At 39.9% G+C, this 20,142-nt stretch overlaps 1 protein-coding gene across 3 annotated transcripts in view; it reads right to left on the reverse strand.

Moving 5' to 3' along the window:
• sbf2 (SET binding factor 2) overlaps nt 1-19,695 on the reverse strand; it is a 107,703-nt gene extending 88,008 nt beyond the window's left edge. For 2 of the 3 annotated variants that reach the window (XM_080885023.1, XM_080885021.1), the window contains exons 1-2: nt 19,539-19,695; nt 62-147 (exon numbers count right to left, since the gene is read on the reverse strand). In XM_080885023.1, the coding sequence (XP_080741149.1) occupies nt 62-147; nt 19,539-19,593 (141 nt within the window). In that variant the 5' untranslated portion in view covers nt 19,594-19,695. The remainder of the gene's footprint in view (nt 1-61; nt 148-19,538) is intronic. The other variant, XM_080885022.1, reaches the window with a different exon arrangement.
• Between the last annotated feature and the right edge of the window lie 447 nt (nt 19,696-20,142).

Genomic DNA, 20,142 nt, shown 5'->3' on the forward strand with positions numbered 1-20,142 from the left:
AGAAACCTTGAGCCCATTTTGAGTCGTTGTGAGTGCAGAAGTGTCATGTATCATGACTTGCCATTTCCACCCCCTGAGGAAAAGCTGTTCCCTCCCAGTCCTTTTTGGGAAATCGCTGAATTATCTTTCCACATCCCTCTCCTGAACCTGCAGGTAAAAGCAAAGACAAAGACTGGTCAGTCATTACAGAACACTTTTAGCGCATTAACATAGATTAAACAGGCGCCTCTGTCAGTGCGCCCCAGGGCAGCTGTGGCTACAATGTAGCTTGCCATCACCAGTGTGTGAATGGGTGAATGACTGAATGTAGTGTAAAGCACTTTGGGGTCCTTAGAGACTAGAAAAGCGCTATACAAATGCAGGCCATTTACCATTTACCATGAACAGAAAAAAGTCATTACTGTATACGTATTTATGTATATAAGTCAACCAATTCAGCAACATGTTGATATGTAATATAACAATACCTCAATTTAAAGATTTCTCTTTATCAACAAATAACAAATGAAAGTCAGCATGAAAGGATGTAACGTGTAAAAAGGCCATTACTTGGTTTCTCCTTTATCTGGAAAAAAAACCCAAATCATCTGATGATTTCTAAGAAAAGTCACAACAGCCAGGAAGTGAGAAAGTGCTGAGCATTAATAACAAGAATTATTTTTACCTGTAAAAGGGAACTGAAAAAAAAAAATCGTACTGAAAAAAAAATAGAAAATACATTTGTTAAAAGAAATTTAACATATTATGCGTGAAAGTCAAATAGGTTGAAAGGATGAGGATAAATGTATCAGAGAACTGGGGAGCAATTCATGCCAAACAAAACCGAGTTTGATCAAATCAACCCCTTCAGGAGCTGGAACTGTTGTCTGTTTTTCAGTATTTCCTCTTTTTTTTTTCTTTTTTTTTTTTTTTAGACAAGTCAGCAAATGTGGCTAAAATCACAACAGTACCAGTAAATTCTTTAAGTTTATTTCTGGATAACAGTTAATAATAATTAAAAAAAAACAACAACAAAAAAAAAAAACTACCTTATTAAATAAACATATTTAACCCCATGGAGAAAAATCTCCTCGGTTCCTTCAATTTATCTGCTTTAACTGAAGATACGCTTCAAATAAATTGAGTCGGTGTGAGACGGTGTGCTAAAAGAATCGAATCATGGTTGATGAATACCACCTATCTTTTTGTGAATGATCTTCCAGCATCGCTGCAGTATTATCACCAAAACCAATTCAATAACTCTGAAATGCATTCTTGCAAAGTTGGTGAAAAACTCGTTGTGGATAGAATAATGAAAAAAGTCCTGATGAGACTGAGTAAGGCAAGATGTTTAAGGAGGAATGCGTGTGTGAGAGAGACATGAAAATTACAACATTAACACAAAGCAGGCCTGTTTCAGTGATAGCGTATGGACAAGCAAATACTAAGACAACACTGAGCTTATGGTGTGTGTGAGAATACTTTAAGTTATTTATCAGTAAACTTCTACACGCTTTTATAGAGACTAAAAGCATTACAAACGAACTTTGTAAGCTTTTTAATTTCATCTTTTAACATCTTATTTTTGCCGTTTTGAGTTAATAAATGCTGGGTTAGCTCACTCGAATTCCCAGTTACGATCAGTAAATTACCACCCTAGGTGGTAATTTTGTCACTGAAGATGTCCAGTGAGGACAGTCTCCACTTAAATTCATATTATAAAAACCCACTGCTCCAAGCTAAAGTCCATAATTAATCTTAAATGCATATTACTGTGAAGTGAATACATGAAATTACTGAATGATCTGAAACATGTTGCCTCTGAAATAAACCCTGCCATTCACTTTTGTTATTTCCCTAAAGAAATTGTTGATGTTGGCAGGAAAGCATATATACATATGCAGTACAATGTAATGTACAATTCGATGTCATCCACACTTAGAGTACATAGTGGTGACAGAGAGCTGGATACCGATCTATAGCAGTTGTAGTGAACTTCCCATTAGTGAGGTTGACCATCTAGAGCTTTACCGCTGAAATAACTCCCTCACCGATTTCCCCCAGGACCCCATATGGCCGGGTCTTGCAAAACCCCAAAACCAAAATTAGATGCAATAATTCACTTATGCAAAAACAATATGTATGTAGGACTTGATATATGACTGCAGCATTCTTGTTTAGCAATGTTGAAGGCTAATAAAAAAAAAAGCAGCTTTTATCTAATTAGGGAAAAATTCCCCCCACTTAACATGCCAAAAACTGTTTCACAACATGCACTTTGTCACAATGTATTGCCTGACCCCATGACTTCATCTTCACGTTATTTTAACCTCTTAGTCACTCTCTGACAGTTAGGACACCCTTTCTATTCATCGGCCAAGAGAAAATTGCCTTTTATCAGGAGAGTCAGAATCAGAATCAGAATCAGAAACTTTATTGTCATTGTCATGAGAACAACGAAATTAAGAATGGTCCCCGATCATTGCATCATCCCTAGCAATATCAAAATATAAATAAAACAATAAAATTCAATAATACTAATAAGATATAACAGTAAAACATTCACATACATTCCCACACACATGCTTCAGACCGTGCATAGATTAACACAAGAGTGGCGTGATGGACATTTTTTTGTAGTATTCAGATGTGTTATTGCAGTACGAAAGAAACAGACAGAAATTGAATACATGTGTCTCGTTTTTTGGAATCCTTTTAACTAAACTGTATAAATAGCCCTACAGAGGTTTTTTTGTTTATGCAATCAGTAAAAAATGTTGTTTTTGCTGTCACATATGGCGCTGAACATTTTTTGTAGAATCTCGATAATTAAAACACACTTTGAAAATATTTTTGAATTTACTACATGGAAAAATTTAAAAACAAAAAAAATTCCACATGCCACAATCAAAAGCATGATGTAAGTATTGGCTAGCACTAAAATCATATAAAACAGTTACAATGGTTAGGGAAATCAAAACCAAACCATGTGCCTTTTAAACATAATTTATAACCTGCAACTTTAATTTCAGACAGTAAAAAAGAAAAAAAAAACCCTCAAGAAGCCACACAAGGACATTTCTGGATGGATTTGAGGATATTCCATCTTCGGATGTGTGAGGACACTGCACAGCATCGTATGGTAAATACAATCTGTCAGTGCTGTTAGGAAGAGCGCCAAACCATAAGCAGCACCTGTCAAGCTCAGCATAGGAATAAACAGGGAGGTTCTTCGAAAGTCTGCGTTTGTATGTGTACCTGTGCTGCAGCTAGGCTAGCAGCTCACGACAGCCTATCAAATATGGGTGTAACACTATGCATACTCCTCATGAAATGCACTCACGCCCTTTCAGAGACAATTACTGTCAGAGATCTATTTATGTCTCCATACTTGCTCTCCTGGGACAAGCTCCACTTGGAACGTTTCGACGCACCAGCTGCTGTCCGTCAGCGATAGCATGCTAGCCTTGATTCCTGCCAGTTTTATGGCGTGCCGAGTGTCAACTGACCTTGTTGCACGACCAGAATCTGTAACTGTCCTGCATACTCGGCACAGATTAACCAATCGGCCACCATTTGGAGTTCAAAAGTCAGATATCAGAGACTGTAAGTGAAAGATGGGCAAAGCTTGTGGAGATGAGAAATTATGTCTGTGAGCTCAGTGTGCACTTTTCTGATGAGTTTATGGTCTTTATCCTTATTTTATGTCTTTCTGAATACAATGTGATGTTCGTTTTTTTAAAATTGTTTTATTTATTTATTTATTTTAATAATGTTGGTCCCATCAGAGTCAGTTTGCATCACTATACAAATACATTTTGATGTGCAACAATTTCCATTTCTTTTCAAGGTTTTCCAGCCCCCCCCCCCCCAAAAAAAACCCAAAAACCCCCCCCAAAAAATGCTGTGACTCAGCAAGCTATTCAACAGACTGCTTATGAAGCCCCTGTGTCACAGTTTGGCAATAGGTCATATGCCAAGGGAAGCAGAATTGCTTGAACAAACAGGGAAAAAAAAACCCCACTGCAATACATTATCGGAATGACATGAGATCCTACAGCTGCAGCATTCATGCACCAAGCGCCTCAAGCCTGCTGTCAGCAACGCCATGAAATGTAGACCGCTGCAAAGGACAGTAGGGCTGGGCCATATTATACCGTTCACGGTAATACCGGTATAATGTTAGGCAACGATAGGAAAATGAAATATCGCGATAGAATGGGAGTAAAACGCGCATGCGCAGTGCCTTTGTTTTCATACGCACATGGCCGATTGTTGAGTGAAACAGATGAACCAGAATTGGTTTGTAAAAATGGTGCAACTTCAGTGATGTGGAACTGGTTTGGTGTTTGTCTGTCAGATACACGACAAAGCACATTTTTTTGCAGAACATGCAAGCGGCCGTCGTTATTGTCGTATTTGTCGGACTAAGATGCTCTTAAATCTGGGAGTAATCTGGGTCCTAAACTCCGTCTCTTCAGGTCAAACAACACTGCAGCATCACTTAGAGTTAAAAACTGTCTAAATTCTTTCATCTTTAATAAAACGATCAGCATTGCTGCTTTACCAGGTGTAACTATAAAGTTTAACTTCCAGGCATCCATGAAAACAAAAGTTATTACATTTAACGGAGTTAGAAGTTAGCAGGAAGCTAGCGGAAGTTAGCTCGCTAGTTTCGCTAGTTACCTAAGCATGATATTGCATGTTCTGACTGAGAGATTTCTGAAAAAAATCAAACGTACAGCTCTGCTATCACTTCCAACATAAATGAAGACAGGAAACTAAACAGCAGTGACGTTTGTAGGGTTACTGAAGTTGGGCTAGCTGGTATATAATGACGTGCTACGTGATCGCTAGCGACACAGCTATGTTAGCATAACATAAACAGTGAAGCTGGAGGACGAACACTAACACTTTTCCACTTATAAAAGTTAACGTGAAGGTTCTTCATGGTTAGAGACAAATGCAATCGCATGGCAGGGTGCTGTAAACGGACCAAACTTCAGTCAGGAGAACAACTGAGATAATCCATCCACAATACCAGGTTAGTCATTAATATACTGCAACAACATGGGAATAGAGCCGCTGCCAGAGAATTCAACATTAATGAATCAATGGTACAGAAGTGGAGGAAGCAAGAAGAATGAGTTTAATAAAGTTTGATTTATCTGACTGCTTTGTTTCGCTTAATGTGCCTTATAATCCCGTGCACCTTATGGTCCGAAAAATGCGTACTGCACACTGCAGTTTAATGTTGCAAAGCACCTCTTTTTAACTTCAGTGGATATTATACATGGTTATGCTCAGGATATGTCAGCCCATTTCTACTGGAAATGCCTTTTGGTTAAACTTTCAGCAAGGAATTTGCATTTGCACTGTTACATTTTTATAAAGCTTTAATGTACATAAAAACCAGCTTCTTGTTTAAGTGAAAATAAATGGAAGGTTGTCTTTTTGCGCTAGTAATGTTGTGGAGTTGTATTTTGTCTCGCATCAATTATATCGTCGGTTATATCGTTATCGCAAATTTTCAAATATATATCGTGATAAATATTTTTGGCCATATCGCCCTGCTCTAAAGGACAGCAACTAATTTATCATGCTGAAGCACTTTGGCCTTAATGGGACTGATGGCCTGGATTCGGAATTGTATGCAGAGTATTGCGCAAAGGTTTTAGGCACTTGAGATGTTTAGATTAATTCAGAAACATGCAGGGAGAGTCAAAAATTATCTTCAGCCACAACAAGTTGAAGGAGACCTGCAACACAGACGGTATGGGGTGGGGGCTGTGGGGGGTAAGCCTTAATCTAACATCACACAAGCTATGTACAAAAGGAGGCAGAAGACAGTGAGACTGCCTAAGTCAATGGTGCTGTTTGAGTTGACTGGAACCACTTAGGGAATGGATTTAACCTCACACTCAGGTAACGTCCTGCTATCTATCTACCAGCTGCTGTTGCATGAGAGCGAGAGAGAGACAGCCACAGACATGTTTATTTCCTACTTAATGCATTAAGAGAAAGTAAAACGTGCTCTGCGAGCTGAAGAGCCTCATTCACATACAGCGATCAACAACTTAGTCTGCGTCTCATGTGCTCTGCAACACGCTCTCCCCTCACACGCGCTCAGATTAATACCAGAATACGACAGAGCAGTGCAGGAAATAGCTAGCCCCTGCATGAACTCATTTACATTAAGCATTCATTTTTTAAAAATCAATCAAACAGACAGAAACTCCCTCGGTCTGCTTTTTCTCATTTTGAAATGCTGAATGTATCAAATTCCCACATGCATTCATTCAAAAAGACTGCAAAGGTGTGAAATACAAACTATTGCCTTGACTGGCAAGTTGTGCAGGCTATCACTCTGGTCATCATTGGCCCTGAAGTTCATTGGCAAAAACCCTAGGACCCACCTGCGAAGTTCTTTAAAAACACTGTGCATGCGTAGCAAGGAAAGCTGTGTACCACTGATACCAAGTCAGAGAGTTAAGTGACAAAAATAATTTGCGTCATTAACTTAGAAAGCATTGATGTTTTCCATTTACAGGCTAAAAACAAAGAGAAGCCTGATGTTGTTTACACGGAAAAGCATGTGCAGATATATCATGGCTTGTGCTGGTAGAACACCAGTCTGCCTGACTGTTACATCTTCAGGTTTTTACAGCTCCTCTAATTGAAATCACATGCTTCGAGTCCTCCAGGTTCTAATTTTCAACCGCAGATGAAAATAAATGACAGAATTCCTCGCATTCCACGAGGCTGCACTCTCGTATTAAAACAAGCCGTGCTTTCAAATATGGCCCCCCTGATAACTATAAAGAACCCCATTGGAGAGGATAATAGAACCCAGGCCTGAATGCGAACATGCTAATTTGAACATCCGCTGGCACGACACGAGGGGAGGATACAGTCCAAAATCAACGCATGTTTATTTATTTATTTTACAGTTTTTGGCATGTACTAAATATGCCCAAGCCTTTCCAGCTCAATAAAGCACAACCTCCGTGTGGTATGGCCCAACAAGAGGGCAGGAAAAAAAACAAACAGAAAAAACAAAACGTGAAATAAACGATAAATACAAATAATAATTTTTAAATGTCTTTGGGGACTAACTTACTAGGAACATTAAATATTGGTGAAACAGCCTTTACTAAGTGTTTAATAAGGAGATATGTACATTCCAGAAAAAACATTAAAAGCATAGATCTCGTAAACTGACACTTCGACGCCAGCAAACTCTTATCAAGGGTTTGTGGCACACGGTAACAGCTTATAAAAAAACAAAAATATTCCAAGTGTCCAGGAGAAAGGGGGAAAAAAACGTGGCTGTTCCTGTTTGTTGTCTTCCTAAAATCCTTTATGTTTAGCTTTAAACTGACTCCTTTCTTTGTAGTTTGTAGCTAATTTGAAAAAGCCCAGTGATTTGTTTGACAAGCGTAAAAAAAGGATCATCATTTGGTCAAATCTAATCGGCCACTTAAGCAATCCTTACGCCTTGATTATAGTCCACTTTGGACACAAATGGCTGGAGACTCAATGGCTGAGTAGTCATTCCTTTTACACTTCTTTGAAGTCTCCTTCAAGTCCACCGCCTGGGGGCGCATGCTCAGTTGGTGCATTGGAATATATATTCTCCCCGGACGAGTCCACGCAGTCACACAACAGGCTAGCACATCTGAACCAGGCAATTTTTTTGCCCCGAGGACCAAAGTGGATACTAGCAGACACGGAAAGTATAATCTCGCCTTTAAACTAAACTCTAGATTTGCTAGAGTCAGTGCGGTCAGTGGTCACTGACACAATTGCAACAGGTATTTTGTTTGTAAATGCAGAAACTCGAGAAATCTGTGGAAATATTTAGAAAACAGTCATCACACTCAGATGGCGAAATGATCACTTTTCGACTGCCTAGTTTGAAGCGCCCCTGTCAATGACCCGGAGTGTTATGTAAGCAGCCTGAAGCTCATGCACGATAATATTTGATGTAAAATATGATCATTGTTTAAAACGTTGCTTAAAACTGACTATAAATGTAAATAGTTGCAATGCAAATCACAAAGGGCAAAAGATTCAAGTCGCTATCTCAGAGGAGATGTAAGAGGTGGCACGGAAGTGCTGTAACACCGTGGCAATCCCCATCGCTTTGTGGGCAGCTCAAGAAATACAATATTTTGGATTTGATATTGGATCTGACTCTACATTGGGTATTGATTAAATCTATGGGCGATTTTACTGAACAGAAAACTGTGACAGGACGAATGAAAAAATGCTTTAACTGTTCTATTATTAACTTGAATACATTTCTCACAGTTCACTAAATTATTTTTATAGGGATTATTAAATTCTATAGCCATTCTGCAGAGTTTCATGCAGTCTTTCTCCACACACACACACACACACACACACACACACACACACACACACACACACACACACACACACACAGAAATATGTGACTTAGATCGAATGAACCTAATAATTTATTACTCAGTTGCGTGATTTAGCACAGTCCCAACAACAAGTGAAAAAAAAAAGTTGTTAGTCTTTCTTGATTAGAGCAGATGTTTCTCCTCTTAAAAAGAAAAAAAAAAACTCAATTTATCTTTCTGATTTATCTTCCTGCTGTTACTGTTGATAAAATACAGCCAGATGCTCATTTTACCATGTATGGAAAAGGCCACCAGTGGACTCTGCCAGTTTACGTAACATGCACGTCACCGTCTAACCTCATTTTGGCCCAGGCACTTACACAGGTGGACCATTCTGGAACGGGTTCACAGGTATGGCTAATTCACTTTCTGTCACTTTACTATCACTACCCGAATATAAGGAGAAATTCCATGCATAAACCTAAAAACGTGATTTACTTTAAGCTATTACAGTGAATATATAATCATCGTTTAAGCACAAACATTCTGCTGGATCTGCTCCATCCATAAGAGTTTAGGTTGACAATATAGTCTCCAGATGTGAGGAAATATGGCTATGGTAGCAATCTTCTTTATTCAAACAGTCACAGTGTGGGGAGCAGCTCCCATTGTCTGAATAGCAACACAGTCGACGATGCTCAGTCACAGTTAACCTGAAGATAAACTTGTTTTAAAATCCTCAGCTACTATAGAGGTCTCCTGTATGAAAACATTTGCATGCAAATTCTGTAAAAGGCCAAATCTTTCCTGTAACATCATCATCGTAGTACACGGAGGCCCAGATTGACCTCAAAGTTGACCACGATCAGGAAACTAACTTGTTCTGGATGTCCTGTGTTCAAGATAGGCAAAGAAGTGAGCTTTGGTTTTATTTGCATGGTGAAAGGGTACCACAGATTAGACAACTGTTGATGTCATAATTAGCTGAGATCAACAGCTAACTCAGGAAGCTTAGTACAAACATGCAAAAAGATAAATTCCCTTTAGGTCATGCCCAGGTCAAAAGCCAGGAGAGGAGCTTTAGACAATTACAGTCAGTGCAAAAGAAAGTTTTCACAAGAATCTGTGAATTCCTGTGAAAAACTAACCTAGCGGCCAAGTGCTGCTAATCAAATGCACTTAATTGACTGGTCATTAGCAAGTGTGACTATAAAAGCAGAAGTTTTGGCAGTTTGCAGGTGTGGAGTATTCAGTTGTGTGTTAACACAATACCACAATCTTCCCAGGAGTCCCAGTAAATTCATCCCAAGGTCAGACCGTGCAGTGCTAACCCGAGAGCTACAGCCTCCACAGACGTCAGTTAGCATGTTAAATGACAGTTCATGACAGTACAATTAGAAACAGACCGAATAATTACGGAGATTAGAGAGACCTTCTCTCTAAAAAAGAACAACACAGCTTACGTTTGCAAAGTTGCACCTGAACAAACCGCAAGACTTTTGGAACAATGTCCTGGACTGACGAGACCAAAGTAGATATGCCCGGCCATAATGCACGGCACCATGTCTGGTTTAAACCAAACATGTCAGCACACACAGTTCGTACCAACTGTCAAGCACAGTGATGGAGGCATGATGATTTGGGCTCGTTTCCAACCACAAACACCTCTGTATACCAAAGTACTCTAGATTCACGTGAGAGCATCTGTGTGACAGTTAAAGCATGGCCAAAACTAGGTCATGTAGCAGGACAATGATCCCAAACACAGCATCAAAGAATGGCTGAAAATAAAAGGATCAAGGTGTTTCAATGATCCAGTCAAAAAACCAGACCTCAACCTTGCTGAAATGCTGTGTTAGCACCTTAAGAGAGTTAGGCATAGGCCACTTCAGTGAGAGAGAGCTTGATAAAGTAATACAGAAAATCTTCTAAAGGTGATTCAAGATGGTGAATCACGTGGAGCACTTGAGTTTCTTACAGGACCTGCATAGACCCTTTGAAAGCTTTTCACATGACAGCAACTTCCTCAAATGTGGATTACAGTTTTGTCCGCCTCCTCTCTGCTCACAGCTTGAAAGCTTTGTTTTCCATCTCAAAGAATAATTTAAACCAGTTTCGATATTCCACAGACAAGTGGTCCCCAGTGGGTTTCTACAAACTACATAAACATTTAAATATACTAATCAGTCAAATTCTCACCAGTTCCACTTTCACTCAGCTCATGAAAACTAAAAGCTGTGCTGCTCTCTTATATTAATGTCTTACTCATGATTCGGGCGGTGCATGTGGAGGCAGTTCCATCCAAAGAATTACTCCCTTTTCTAGCTTTCATCAAACAATTAGGTGCAATTTCTTTTACAGCCTTCGGTTACATGTGTTGATATAATTCTTGAGACTAGTTTGTTTATAACAATGGCAATACATACACACTGAGTTTATTTGGGATCAATACTGTACCCATTCCAATGTTTTACAGTATTTTGTGTGGATCGAGCTGTATCCTACCAACCCATTTCATCTGTCTCAATATATTTATCCTTAAAATGTCACAGTGAAAATGGTTCCTGCCATGAACTTTACTGTAATTTGCATAACCACAAAAATCACAATGCTCTAATTGTTTAACACCTTTCAACACACTGTGACTGGGGCAACAGGAGCCAGTGGAGTTTCCCTACATATCAGTTTTAAACTTCAACGGAGAGGAAGGAACTCCCCCATTGTGGTCAGGGTTCTTTCCACCACAAAGTTTAATTCCAAACGAGGCGCTGCCAAATGTGGAGCCCAAAAGAAAACAATCAATGGAGGCAGCGAATCCAAGAGTAAAAGCAGAAGTGAGTCAATTCCACATCTGCCATCTTACTCAGTGCAAGAGCCATAAACTCAAAACTTTGTTAACAGACAGTCTCTCTTGGTGATGAAAAATGCAAGGACTGGTAATCAGGGTGCAGGAGAGCCTAATTTTTCTGCTTACATAGGGACCTAAAAGGATTTCAGGATTACAGGAGCAGTGTCACAAATGTTAAAGTTGAAACAAACATTTATTTTTATCAAGTAACTAATTATACACTGGAACAGCAGATATTAAAAAAGATGGATATTAAAGGTGTAACCTGTAATTAACTTTTCTAAATAAAATAAAATAAAAATAAACACTTGAATCGTTATAAATCTTCTCAACGACTGGCTGTTTTGTGTTCCCCTCATTAAGATAGATGACAAAAATAAAGAACTGTGAAGTGCGGATTAATGTTGAGACGATTTATATTCTCCTGTCCTTGGTAACCATTATTATCTTGTCACTAAACTAGAAGAAAAATGGAGAAAGTCACTGCAAGCCCATTTTGAAATTTATTATTCACAAACCTCAAACTTTCAGCAAATTTTTATAAAAAAACAACAACAACAAAACAAACAAAAACAAAGAAAAAAAAAAAAGAGTTTTCCAGAAACACAGAGCCAGCCACCATTTTCAATGTGTTTGTTACCACTAACAACAAAACAGACCACATAACTTACAAAGAAAAACGACACATGGCAGCACTTTATAATCCACATACATCATGAAATTAGCATCCCTGAACATCAGTGGAGCTTACTAATCTAACATCACCTACACAGGAATAAATGCCTTCCAGATAAAGCTATGTCAATATTGCAACAAAGTTTGTAATAAAGGCCTAGTGTGTCTTCGTCCCAAACTGTTATGCACCCATAGCTCAGTTCAGTCCTTCCTGTGCACATTCACTGTCATAAATGAATTCTCAGTACTGTGCAAAAGCTTTAAGGCATCCTTCATTTCTTTATATTCTGCAAAGAAAATAAGAAAAAGGCGCAGTAATCATAACAGTTCATATTTAGTATCACCACCTTTATACTCCAGATCTGGCCCTTTAGTTGACCCATCTAATGTTCCTCACACACAAATCATCACAGTGGAAGCCATTCATAACAAAGGGAAAAGGGGAAAAAGGCTGGGGTATGTAATTACACAAGAACTGGGCTGAAAATCAGATTAGAGCAGACACATTTGAAATTCTTAGTCCAAATTTGCATTTGTCACGCTATAAGATCATCAAGTTGCACAGAGAAGGTCAGGAGAGAGGTACAACAGTGAGCCTCTACAGCCTTCTGTAAAACACAGTGGAGGCTCTGTCATCTGAATTTCAGCCATTGATCTGGGGGGGGAGGGGGTCCTGTCAAAATTGATTGAATTATGAATACAGAAAAATGCCATGAAGATCTCGAACCAGCATACTATTCCATCTGGAAGCATCTGATTGGCAGGGGCTTATTTTGTAGCATGAAAATAATCCCAAACAACAGCGCCACTGCATTAAAAGCATACATGAATAACGGACAGTGGAATAGCATCAGTCTCCCCAGAGCCCAGACCTATGTAATGTAATGTAATATGTAATGTAATGTAATGTGTGCGTGTTAGTCCCCGTAGGGAAATAGTTCCTCTGCATTTAACCCATTCACCCAGTGAAGCAGTGGGCAGCCACCAATGCAGCGCCCGGGGAGCAGCGTGTAGGGACGGTACCTTGCTCAGGGGTACCTCAGGGTAGCCGTTCAGTGGAGTCGAACCACCGACCTTCCGATCATGGGGCCACCACTCTACCTACTGAGCTATCCCTGCCTGTGACCTCAACCCATTTCCATGTATGATTATGCAAAAAGAAACAAAGGATAGCTCAAGACATAGCACAGTAATATAAATGTAAAAGCATTGTTTTTTTGTGATAATATGCACTTAATGATAAAATGAACAGCCCATGTCAATCAGCCCCACTGAACAAACTGCCTGCGTCATTTTTTTCAAACCTAATTTGTTTTATTATCAAATTCCTGGTAAGAAAGTTTTTGTTCCAAATAGAAAAAGCTCCAGGAAAAGTTCTATATTTCATGCAGTCTCTAACAAGCTCCTTAACTACGCAGGCATAAACAGAAGACAAGAAGGAACCACAAAGCTACAGATGTATGACTGCATGTCAAATAGTGCTCGAACTTGAAAAAGGATGTGATTCTGTAGATGAAACTACAACCCTACGTGGTGCCGATCAACACAAGCAAAACAAGAAATGGTCTAATGGCAAAGTTAAGCGAAAGTTTAGGAAGACAGCCATTAAGATAAACCTGAGAAGCAGCAATATATGCTGTTTATAAAGCATTTCCAACCTGATCGAATAACTGAGCAAAAAAGGGGACAAAAGATTGAAACTCTTAACAGTAAAAGTGACATCCTTTTTAAAGAAAGGCCAATGTGCTTCCCTTGAAAGTGGGTTCAAAAGGCAGCACAAACACACTTGTTAAAGGTTGCAACAAAAAGTCAATTCATGGAAGTTTTGGACAGAAAAAAAACTGGCATGGAATTATTGCTGGTTGACCTATTAAAAAAAACTTCCATCTAACTATTTTTCCAAAATTTCCATGATACTGATATGAAGACAACTTACTGTGTTTTTCCAAATATATTTAAGTTTATAGTTACAATTTAGATCAAATTTTCTAGTTGGCAGTAGGGCTGCCACGATTTGTCGACCAGTCACGATTACGTCGACTATCAAAATCGTCGACGACTGATTTAATAGTCGACGCGTCGTTTGAAGCTTTGTAAGATCACAAAAGACGCAGGAATAAGTGGCAGGATTTAAGAGTGTAATAACGGACTGAAACAGAAGATGGCAGCATTGCATGTACAAGGATGTCAGCTACCGTTAAACCCCGAAGAAGAAGAAGAAGAAGCAGCAGCTGTGTCCCAGAATTCATAGCGCGGCCCAGCGCAGTTTCCAACAATGGTGGCAGCTAGTTGGTTTTACTCTTATTATTCTTTCTGGGTCACAAAATAAACGTTTAACATATTTTCAGGCGAGAATGTAGCTGTGTAAACCTCAAATATCTGCTCAGTTTATCAGGACACCACATATTTTCAAAAGCGCTCCGACGTTTTCGGAGACATCTGTTACCCACTAGCTCGTTAGCGAGCCGGGGGCTAGGCTCACTAGCACCGTGAGAACACCGGACTCCCCGCAAATCGTTTTCAAACCCACCGCCGTCTTTCACTCCTCAGGTTAAATATATATGAGTCACTTAGATAACTTAAAATGTTATTGTTTGGCTTTTTTTTTTTTTTGTATTTTATTTGTTCCTGAGTAAATCAGTTTGTCTGAGATTAAAGTTATAGTTTTTACACAGCTGAATAAACGTCAAGCAGACAACTGATTATCAGAAGTGTGAGATGCTCCAGAATATACTCCGGTGTCCTGTTATATTTTAGATAGCAAGGAGTTTATTAAACTTCACCGAAACAATCTGCAAATTTCATTAAAATTTAATAAACTATCATCTTGTCTTTATTTTTAGTTAGTACAGACCTTAAACACTTAAAGCTGTAAGCTAATGATAGTTATATAAGAGCAGATGCTGCTGGTGCAATAAGCTGTAGTTTTACGTCCAATGGATGATGATCTGATTAGTCGACTAATCGCAAAAATAATCGGTGACTAGTCGACTATCAAAATAATCGTTTGTGGCAGCCCTAGTTGGCAGCTTCGCATTTCTTGCATAACTGGAAGTTATGTTTGTTAGAAATAAACCAAACCCCAATACTCTCCCATTTGCCAGGTTACAGCTTCTATATTGCACTATTATTAAAGCTGGGAACAGCCATTTATCCTTGATAGAGATCTCTGAGATACACATTTGACGTCTACATCTAACCACATTTTACTCTTACAACTAGCTGAGCATCATTCCCATTTGGGATATTACGGGAATCTCATCAACCCAGCAACCGGCTGAATCCATGCCATCACTGATTGCCTAATCAGACATGTAGGTAAACCTAATAGAACAGAACATAAGAAACTTTTGCAACACACCCACTGATGACATTACAATACAAAACCCAACGTGGCTCAAATAGTTGGCAGTTCGTCTTGTAACCGGAAGGTTACAAGATATGGCAGCCTCGCTTCCCTCCACCAGTGTGTGAATGTGAGAGTGAATGAATTGTGGAATTGTACAGTGCTTTGAGGGCCCCGAAAAGCACTATATAAATGCAATCTATTATTATTATAATTCTTGTAAAACCACTTGAAATTAAAAGAGAAAACCTTTGCTTCTGTTTTGCCAGGAATGCTCTTATCTAGTCTGTATCTTGAAACCAGCCTTAATGTGTTTCTGCTGACCGCGATCCCACCGTAATCAGAGAAACAGCTTCTGTGTGCAGTAATGTTGTGGTCATCATTAAAAGAGAAAATCCAAGAGGGGAAATACTGCGGAACCCAAAGCTTTTCCAACTTATAAACTACTCCCTAACTATGCTCAGAGTTGTCACTCTTAGGCTGAACTAACAAGTGGATGGACTCTGGCACAGAGCTTTCCAGGCAGTAGCAGAAGGTTTCCAGTGTGTGGCCTCAGAATTAAAATCTTGCATTTTGCAGATGACGTGGTACTTGTGGCTTCACTGAGCAGTGACCTCCAGCTTGAGGAGAGGAGGTTTGCAGCCGAGTGCCAAGCAGCAGGGATGAGAATTAGAGAATGAGAATTGTTTATGTACATTTCTAAACTCATTGATGGAAATGAGCTGCAAGTGACCTGAACAGTATGGATACAAAAAGCAGAAATAAGCTTCCTGTGAAGGGTGTCTCAGAATCAGAATCAGAATCAGAAACTTTATTGTCATTGTCATGAGAACAACGAAATTAAGAATGGTCCCCGATCATTGCATCATCCCTAGCAATATCAAAATATAAATAAAACAATAAAATGCAATAAATAAAATAGATAGAATACTTAAAATACTAATAAGATATAACAGTAAAACATTCACATACATTCCCACACACATGCTTCAGACCGTGCATAGATTAACACAAGAGTGGCGTGATGGACATTTTTTTTGTAGTATTCTGGGTATTATCAGTGATCAGGTGAAGATGTTTTTTGGATGTTTTGGAGAGCCACTACTCCTCAAAAAGAGCCAGTTTAGGAGGTCTGAGCATCTAGGATGCTTCTTGGATACCTTAGCGAGAGGAGGCCCAATTCGGCTAGCTTGGGAATGCCTCTGTATCTCCACATATTAGCTGGAAAAGCTCTGCTCTGCTTGGACTGCTGTCCCCACAACTCAGACAAGGAAGAGTCCAAAAACAGATGGCTGCGTGGACTCATATTACTAGTATGCCTGATAATCACACATCTAAAGCTGCAGACTTGCATCTATCAGGGTACCAATAGCATTATCCTATCTTTAAAAGATAGCAGTAGATAGAAGTATTTTGCTCTTATGGAAGGTCTTCTTTCTTTGTTTTGTTTTTTTCCAGGACTGTGCTTGTTACATAAGCCGTTGCCCAATGTCCAAACTCGAAAATCCAGACCGTAGAGTTTGGGCTCTGTGTCTGTGAAACACATTCCAAAAGCAGTTTGATTCAATAAAAAGTTATGATACACCACCAATAAATTGTTTCAGAAAAGCAGCTGGGCAGATGTCTCTTTTTCACTTGGCAAATTGCAATTTATGGGGAACCGCATGCCAAACCGTATATAAACCTTTGCCAGTAAAGGGAAACAGCGCCTTAATGCAAAAGGAAAAAGCCAGGATACACTGCGGGTTCGATACAGGCTGCATCCTTCAAACGAGGCGCTTTCACATTCCAACTCATTCGTGAAAATAATTCCAGGGTTTATGGCTCATGACACTAGCCCCCAGGGACACAGACTCAGGTCCAATTTCTAAAAGAGGAATCTGCCGGTTATATTCCTTGCTATCAGACTGACGACTGCACATAATTTTTTATATTTCAGAGGTACGTAAATGACAAAAGTGTGTGCCAGCTATAGGTTCAACCAACAGCAACAAACTCTGGATTTAGAAGGGGCCAAACTTCAGTGTTTTATTGCTTGTTTTAAATCACTTCAGTCTGGTGGACCAATCGCACAATAAGTGTGATCTGAACTATATTTCATGAATTGGGTCATCTGCCTGGTAATGAAAATATCACAAATAGTCTAGCTGGATTTATGTTGACACTCAGGGGACACAGAAAAGAAATAAAACAGCAATTTAAGCAAGTTACTGAAACTGGGTCATGCGATTCCAAAGAAAAACAAAAAGCAGACCTAAGTAACAAACAACAGCATACATGTGGAATTATGGTAAACAAAAAATACAGTGTATGGTATTGCAACTTCAGCCTTACGTACTTGCATGCATGAGCTTGCATTAGAAAAGCTCCACTGCCACCAATTTAAATACTTACCTGACTTTAAAAGCATTAATGTCATACTATTACAATAATAACCAACAGCAATTCATTATTTTAAAAGCTGGAGTCTAATTTTACTACAAACTGTGAGCCAGCCTAAAACTCAACAGATTGTGGGCTCTGTGTTATTTCTAGCAGATCCATTCGTAGTAATCTAACAATGAGAAGTGGGTCAGGGCAGTGGAGCAAATGCCAGCACAGAACAGGAGGGTTAATGATGACCCATGTAGGGATCCCTGGTTTGAATTAATGAGCGAGGTAGCCAGGAAAAATCTGCCGTCTAGACAAGCTGCTGCACATTACCGTGAATAGCATGCCTTCAATGAAAACACTCTTCTCACTCAAGTCATCGCTGTGGAGAATTCATCTGTTTATTTTCCTAACAAATATAGAAGGCAGTGCGATTTTCAAGTTCTGCTGCTTACAGACACGGGCGTTCCTGCAGGACTGGTGTCCAAACCATCACCCGATAGGAATACAATTCAGTCAGGACTTCAGGAATATTTTTGTCCCCCAGAGAGGCTTCCACAGAGATAAGACATAATCAGCCACAACTCATGCTAGTGGATTTTTACAGCTCCCTCTCTCTCCCTGCAGCTAACTTCTTCATCATCAGGAGGCAGGCAAAGAAAAGACTTAACTCGTGGCCCCTGCGTCTTCTTGTGGCGAGACCATCTGAATGTGAATCCATTCAGACTCTTCGGGTGACGCCAGGAACATTTTGTCCCCGGAGCACAAAATATTCATTTGTCAGTTGGCGCCGGGGTGCACAGAGCTGATGAAAAGCACTGTTTACCTATTATGCATAGCAAGCGATGGTGACTGAGGGGATTCAGCTGCTCCAGCCCCCTTCTGAAAGCACATGGCACTGAACGGATGCCATTGAAAAAGTGGCCGGGAAACTTTCTTTTATATCCTCAATGCAGATTAGATCAGTTTTTTAAACTTTCTCCAGGCAGCTCATTATGCATCACTTTCACAGGATAACAGTGCATCATGAGAAGTGATAAACTGTAGTACCATTCATGCCCTGTGCACAGCACGAACAATGCGTGCAATGCCAAGATGTTTTCATGGCTTTATCTATGAATGCTTGGAAATGTGTGCAAAGCTGTTTCCTGTCTTGGATGAAAAGAATGCGAGGCTGGACCTGAGGTACAGCTTGTAAGTGGAAGCATGAGGAGCAGTGGAGAGGGAAGAGGAGGGAAAAGGACACTGGCCCAGAGCAGGCACTGCCCTTTTGTTGCAGCTGTATAATGTTACGCCCATCATGAACCACTTCAGCATTCTTCCAGCAAATAAATAAATAAATACAACACAACAACTCGCTGACAAATGTGGCTACAGCGGGTAAATACAGACCGGAAACAGAGCATGCAGGACAGCTGAGGTGCAACAGCAAGCGTCCCCCCCCCCCCAAAAAAAAAAAAGAATACACAACATAGAAGCAAAACCGGCTACCAATAGCAATCCTGACCTGGCTTGAGTAAGCACACAAATATGATAAAGGAGGAGCTAGATTTTGGTTTTATGTGGCTGAATGGCCCCTTAGACCTGATAACAGGTTCACGATCAACAGGGCAGGATGTGACAGATTTTTTTTTTTCTGAATCCACGAGAAGTTTCAGCTGATCCAAGTCAAATATCCCAACTCCTCGTGTGTAAACATCCACTGGTGACTTAACATCAGGCGTGTGCTTTCTGTGTAAACACACGCCCGCTGGATTGAGCGTGTGGCTGGTTGAGGAGGAGGGGGTAAAAACCAAAAAGGAAGAAAAAGTATCTCCCAGTCTCGCCTTGTAGCCGTGTGGCTAAGCTAGCGCAATGCTATCTAGCATCAACATCATCACACACACACTGACTGACGGCCTGGACATAAACCTCAGCTCCGCCAGCTCAATCTGAGAGCCAAACTTACCGGCTTTCTCCTGATCGTATCCCACGACAGTAAAATAGTCAGCCAATCTAGCCATGTCTGCCGCTTTTCCCGAGATTTACCAACACAATTCAGCATTTTTCCTTCTTCCAAAGCACAGCCATGTTTGACAGAAGGAGTGTCACTGCGCTTGCGTGCAGGAGCGGGATACATCCATGGGCGTGGGCCCTCTCGAGTTTACAAATACAGCTCTGTGCTCCAGCAGAGGCTCGTTTTGGCCCTCAAGCACTGTTTCTTTTTATAAATCGAGGGCAACCAAACCTACAGCCACCAAAACCAAAAGAATACTATATTTTGCTATAACTGTGTGAAGTTTAGGAAAATTATTTTTATTTGAACGGCCTCATATCACAGCATTAGTCAGCTCATGGCACAGTTGTAAGTAATATGCAGTATAACAGAAAAGAAACCAAGCAATTCTAATAGGGAATTTTATCTAGGCCACTCTTGGATTTGCTAGAGACTCTGTAAATAGAATAGAATAGAATAGAATAGAATAGCCCTTTAGTGTCATTGCACGTGTACAACGTGGGTGCTCCAGCCAACCGTGCAGGAAAAAAATAGTAAAGACATCAGGAATAAAATA

Source organism: Rhamphochromis sp. 'chilingali' (genome assembly GCF_963969265.1).
Source record: "Rhamphochromis sp. 'chilingali' genome assembly, chromosome: 6".
In the NCBI taxonomy this organism is placed as follows: domain Eukaryota; kingdom Metazoa; phylum Chordata; class Actinopteri; order Cichliformes; family Cichlidae; genus Rhamphochromis; species Rhamphochromis sp. 'chilingali'.